Raw genomic sequence first — 5618 nt, forward strand, 5'->3', positions numbered from 1 at the left:
TACTTCACTTTACTATTTACATTTTTTGACAACTTTTACTTCACTACATTCCCGAAGAAAATTATGTATTCTTTACTCCATATATTTTCTCTGACACCCAAAAGTACTTGATACATTTTGAATGCTTAGCAGGACAGGAAAATGGTCTAATTCACACTTATCAAGAGTGTTGGAGCGTGCCCCTGGCTATCCGTAAATACAAAATGTAACATAAAATGCTGCCGTCTGGTTTGCTGAATAAAGAATTTGAAATGATTTATACTTTTACTTTTGATTCTTAAGGACATTTTAGCAATTACATTTACTTTTTATACTTAAGTATATTTAAAACCAAATACTTTTAGTAGGATTTTACTGGCTGACTTTCACTTTTACTTGAGTCATTTTCTATTAAAGTATCTTTAATTTTACTCAACTATGACAATTTGATAATTTTTCCACCACTGCTAATATACGTGTTAACATTAGGCAAGGAGTAAGGAAATGGAAGAAAATGGAAAATGATAACAATAACCTTAGGCCTACTACTGTAGCAGCAACAACAACATCAATTGCTCATCATCATCCGTCTCGTCTATCAATCAATCATACAATCAATAATAGCATTTCGTCTAACGTAAAGGCATAAGATACACAGCCTATTTTATAGCTGTAGGCCTACAGAATTTCAACGCCCTTTAAAAAGGTGTCAATTCCTCCTTCCTCACAATGATCACACTAATGATTTACTCACTCTGATTTGCCAGTAGTCATCATTTCAAGGAGGGTAGGAAAGGAAGGATACATTATGCGACTCGTACTCGCGGTTTCCACTAGTTACCACAGCCACAAAGTGAATCGTAAAAATGAATGAAAACAAAAAGTAGCTTTTTGGTATTAAAAGTTTAGACACATGGTCAGCAGTGTGGTTATGGTTTAAAATCAATTTTTAAGAAGGGTTAATTGTAGAAATACGTGGGGGGGTCATGACTTTGTGGCTGTGGTAACTAGCCATTCGAACATGGCCATTTGATTTGAAATAGATGGCCAACAAACACTCAAGCCAGAGTTTTTCACTCAATGTATTTCACACGACTTGATAAAAACACAATATCCAACATGTATATTATACATTCTGAGTTTATGTTAAACATATTCTAGTTACATGATCTATCATATCGTCTTTTGAAAGATATTGATGATATAGACTACAACGTGAAGGTATAGACAACGGTTGGCCCTAACAGCAAACAGGAAGAAGAAACTTCCGTTATTAGTCGATGAAAGATGCTAACTGGAAAGCATGCAACAATTCTTTAAATGCCACTTGAAATTATAGTTTTCAGTTATTTTGTGACTAAGTGTTAGCTACAGACTAAATTATTTACTTGCTAGGTAAGTGAACTAAACAAGCAGAGGGACAGCGTTCAGTCAGAGGCAAGGGGGGGAGTTAGTAGCTTTCACCAAACAAACGTGAGCACACTTCCAGATGCACTCAGCCAGCTGTTTAACATACAGAACAAGCTAAAATACTTAGCTACTAGCTAGCTTGTTTGCCTTGTTTGAAAACATCTCTGGACTTCAGTATTATTAATAACTCATGACTTGAGGTCAGAATTTGTTCGACGGTAACACGAAAATGTCGGCAAACGTGAGTCCTCCAAACACGGCGTTGGTAGCGGAATTATCATTTTCGTTTCAGGATGAATTGACTGCTACTATTCAAAATGCATTAGGAGTAGCAGTGGAGGTAGCGGTGGTTGAGGTTACAAAACTAGTCGGCCAAGTGTTGAGGGACGTGCGGGATCAAATGCACGAGACGCTGCGGGACAATAAGTCCCTAAAGTTTCGCTTGCAAGCAGCCGAACTTGAATTATGTGCAGCGCGAGGAGAGGAACGTCAAGTGGAATCAATAATAGGGGACAAAGCCAGTACCAATAGTAGAATTCAACAGGTTCATCAGCAGCTGAATTCTCTAAACGTCTCACAAAATACAATCAAATCAGGAAGAGAAGGAGAGCATAGAGTTCATGAATCCAATCAGTCTCTTCATACAACAAATGTTGAGGATGGGTATCGAGGATTTGAATCAGAAGTTGCTGATAACCCTGCATATCTTAACGAATCGTTTTGTGAGATCCGTGAGGATGGTCGTATCTGCACTCAAGATATTAAACCAGATTTATTGGGCAACTCGACTTTAAGACAAGGAGATGCAGCTGGTTAGTTGGACTGTCATTCACTACTGTTGGAACTATTCACATTTTAAATGTTCTGTAATGTATTGTTTCCACAAAGCTATGCTGCATGTTCTCCTTATCAATATTTCGTTACAGGGACTAAAGAGATTCTCTCAAACATGTACTCAAACAACCATGAAGATGCTGAACATTTTAATCGAGCATGCACAGAGACAACCGCAGGACATGACACATCAACAGTTGACAGCCATCCCTTCCCTGAAGTTACCACGAAGAATGCAGAGGTGAAGTGTCTGGTTGAAGTGAAGGTGGAGTCTGCAGACCTGGGATGCAGTAGGAACTCTGGTCCCCACACCGAAGGAGGAGAAGAGGACTACTGTCCAGACAGTCTCTCCTTGGCTCAAACTAGGCTGCTGGAGGATTGGAGGCCAGAGGCACTGCAGCTCCCTCACAGGGATCCAGACTCATTCACCCCCTCCACTAGCCACTCTCTATGTAAGTCCCTCACTACAGACTGGTTTCCACACACAAATTAAGCCTAGTCCTGGACAAAAAAAAGCTATTTCAATAGAGAATGTTTAGTCCCGGAATAGCCTTAACCTCAAGGGGAGGTAACACTATTCAACAGCCAGTGACAAATCAGAGCGCCAAATTTAAAACCACTAAATGTCATAATTCAAAGTTCTCAAAGATAGGACTATTTTACACCATTTTATAGATACACTTCTCCTGAATCGAACCACGTTGACCTTTTTCCAAAAGGCTTTACAGCGAAAGCAAAACATTAGATTATGTTAGGAGAGTACATAGACACAAATAATCACACAGCCATTTTCCAAGCAAGCATATATGTCACATAAACCCAAACCACAGCTAAATGCAGCACTAACCTTTGATCTTCATCAGATGACACTCATAGGACATTATGTTATATAATACATGCATGTTTTGTTCAATCAAGTTCATATTTATATCAAAAACCAGCTTTTTACATTAGCATGTGATGTTCAGAACTAGCATACCCACTGAAAAAACATCCGGTGAATTTACTAAATTACTCACGATAAACATTCACAAAATACACAACAATTATTTTAAGAATTATAGATACAGAACTCCTTTATACAATCGCTATGTCCGATTTTAAAATAGCTTTTCGGCGAAAGCACATTTTGCAATATTCTGAGTACATAGCTCGGCCATCACGGCTAGCTAATTTGACATCCGCCAACTTCGGGGTCACCTAAACTCAGAATTACTATTAGAAAAATTGGATTACCTTTGCTGTTCTTCGTCAGAATGCACTCCCAGGACTTCTACTTCAACAACAAATGTTGTTTTGGTTCCAAATAATCCATAGTTATATCCAAATACCGCCGTTTTGTTCATGCGTTCAGGTAACTATCCAAACGGTGACGCGCGAGCGCATTTCGTGACAAAAAATGTCTAAATATTCCATTACCGTACTTCGAAGCATGTCAAACGCTGTTTAAAATCAATTTTTATGCTACTTTTCTCGTAAAAATAGCAATAATATTCCAACCGGGCAACATTGTATTCATTCAAAGGCTGAAAGAAAAAAATGGAGAAGTCTCATGAATGCGCATCTCAGTCTCACTGTCCCCAGGCTGACCACTCACAAACAGAGCTGCTGTACTTTGCCCAGAGACAGCAGACACCCCATTCCACTTTCTGGCGGCTTTAGAGAGCCAATGGAAGCCTTAGAAAGTGTTACGTTACAGCACAGATGCTGTATTTTCCATAGAGATGCAACAGAAGGACAACAAATTGTCAGACAAGGCACTTCCTGTATGTAATCTTCTCAGGCTTTGGCCTGCCATATGAGTTCTGTTATACTCACAGACACCATTCAAACAGTTTTAGAAACTTTAGAGTGTTTTCTATCCAAATCGACTAATTATGTGCATATTCTAGTTTCTGGGCAGGAGTAGTAACCAGATTAAATCGGGTACGTTTTTTTATCCGGACGTGAAAATACTGCCCCCTATACCACAACAGGTTAAGTTGTGTCCGGGAAACCGGCCCAAAGAGTTCTGTAGTAACTGGATTTGATCTCATGTTAGGTGACAATGATAGTTTTTCAAGTGGTTAATCCATTTTCTCTAATTTGGCTTTGTAGCGGACTCCCCGATCTTCAACCCAGACATTCCAGACTTGGACATCCTATCGTCTTCTTCAGCCACAGGTCTCCATGCAGGCTTTGGTAAGCAGCAGCAGTACCCACCCAGAGAGACTGCTGGGGCTTCCACCTCTCATTCACACCAGATGTACAGCCCTCAGATAGATGAAGGGAACAACATGGCTGCAGCACAGCACATCTGCAAGATCTGTGGAGAGAAGTTCCATCTGTCTGAGGAGCTGCGGCGACATCGTAGTCTTATTCACCCAAAGGATATGAACAAGCTCCCCAAGCGCAACCTCTACCCCCCTGGGCGGAGCCCGTACCACTGCTCCCTGTGTGGTCGAGACTTCAACCGCATGGAGCACCTGAAGATCCATCAGCGTATTCATACTGGAGAGAGGCCTTATGCCTGCACAGTGTGCAACGCACGCTTCCGTCACTCTTGGGCTCTCACAAGACACTTCCGCATTCACACAGGAGAGAAGCCCTACACCTGCAGCCAGTGTGGGAAAACTTTCCGAAACTGTGGGGGGCTGCGATTTCACCAGCGCACTCACTCAATGGGAGGGGTCGACTGATAAGATCTTCATGAAAGACTAATGGAAGGAAAAACAGGAAGCAAGGAAAGCACTGGGGATATGCAGAGAGACTGGTAAAAAATTATGGTATTAGCTTATTGTACGTGTTAAAAGAAATTTAGCCTGTGTCTTACCAGAAGGAACAAAAATCATTCAAATTGGGGGCAGAACTTTGAGTGCAGCACAGTTGATGTGGTTCATACAAGGTGAGGTGCATCATTGATGATGTATAGACAAATGTACGGCTTGAAATATCCTGGTAAATATGACAATCTGTTCCCATACACATTTACTCAGCTGGTGTTTTGTACGATGGCTTGCTTATTTTACTGTGTTGCCAACTGACATGTTTCTGTATTAAAACCCCACAAAACAAATACATCCTTTGTCTTTCTCTTGCTGAATGTATTCTGTCATATATCAATCACATTTGCAATACAGAAACATGATCTTCAAACATGTTGTTCCTATGATTCTAGTGTCATGTACAACAGCATTTGCTAATAACAGCTATATAATAACGGGGTCAAGTCAAAAAAGGAGCATTACTGCCACCTACTGTACTGATCTGGGAGTTCCTCAATGATTGAAATCCATTTTTATTTGTCACATGCACCTAATTCAACTTGTAGACCATACCGTGAAATGCTTACTTTACAAGCCCTTAACCAACAATTCAGTTCAAGAAATAGCGTTAAGAAAATATTTACTAAATAA

General features: G+C 40.2%; 1 protein-coding gene across 2 annotated transcripts; it reads left to right on the top strand.

Moving 5' to 3' along the window:
• The first annotated feature begins 1223 nt into the window (after positions 1-1223).
• Positions 1224-5278, top strand: LOC106567884 (uncharacterized). 2 transcript variants are annotated; one of them, XM_014137738.3, is made up of 3 exons: positions 1224-2201; positions 2316-2675; positions 4321-5278. In XM_014137738.3, the coding sequence occupies exons 1-3, from the start codon at positions 1619-1621 to the stop codon at positions 4899-4901; spliced, it is 1524 nt and encodes a 507-aa protein (XP_013993213.1). In that variant the 5' UTR covers positions 1224-1618; the 3' UTR covers positions 4902-5278. The 2 variants fall into 2 exon arrangements, with proteins under 2 accessions (XP_013993213.1, XP_013993214.1); XM_014137739.3 differs by having other exon boundaries at positions 1224-1374.
• The last annotated feature ends 340 nt before the right edge of the window (positions 5279-5618 follow it).

Source organism: Salmo salar, chromosome 13, assembly GCF_965601325.2.
Source record: "Salmo salar chromosome 13, fSalSal1, whole genome shotgun sequence".
NCBI lineage: Eukaryota > Metazoa > Chordata > Actinopteri > Salmoniformes > Salmonidae > Salmo > Salmo salar.

Bases quoted from the DNA above. Each gene is read 5' to 3' on its own strand.
- LOC106567884 (XM_014137738.3), top strand. From the start codon at position 1,619: ATGTCGGCAAACGTGAGTCCTCCAAACACGGCGTTGGTAGCGGAATTA. The intron at 2,202-2,315 runs GTTAGTTGGACT...ATTTCGTTACAG, and splicing joins AAGACAAGGAGATGCAGCTG to GGACTAAAGAGATTCTCTCA. The intron at 2,676-4,320 runs GTAAGTCCCTCA...TTGGCTTTGTAG, and splicing joins CTCCACTAGCCACTCTCTAT to CGGACTCCCCGATCTTCAAC.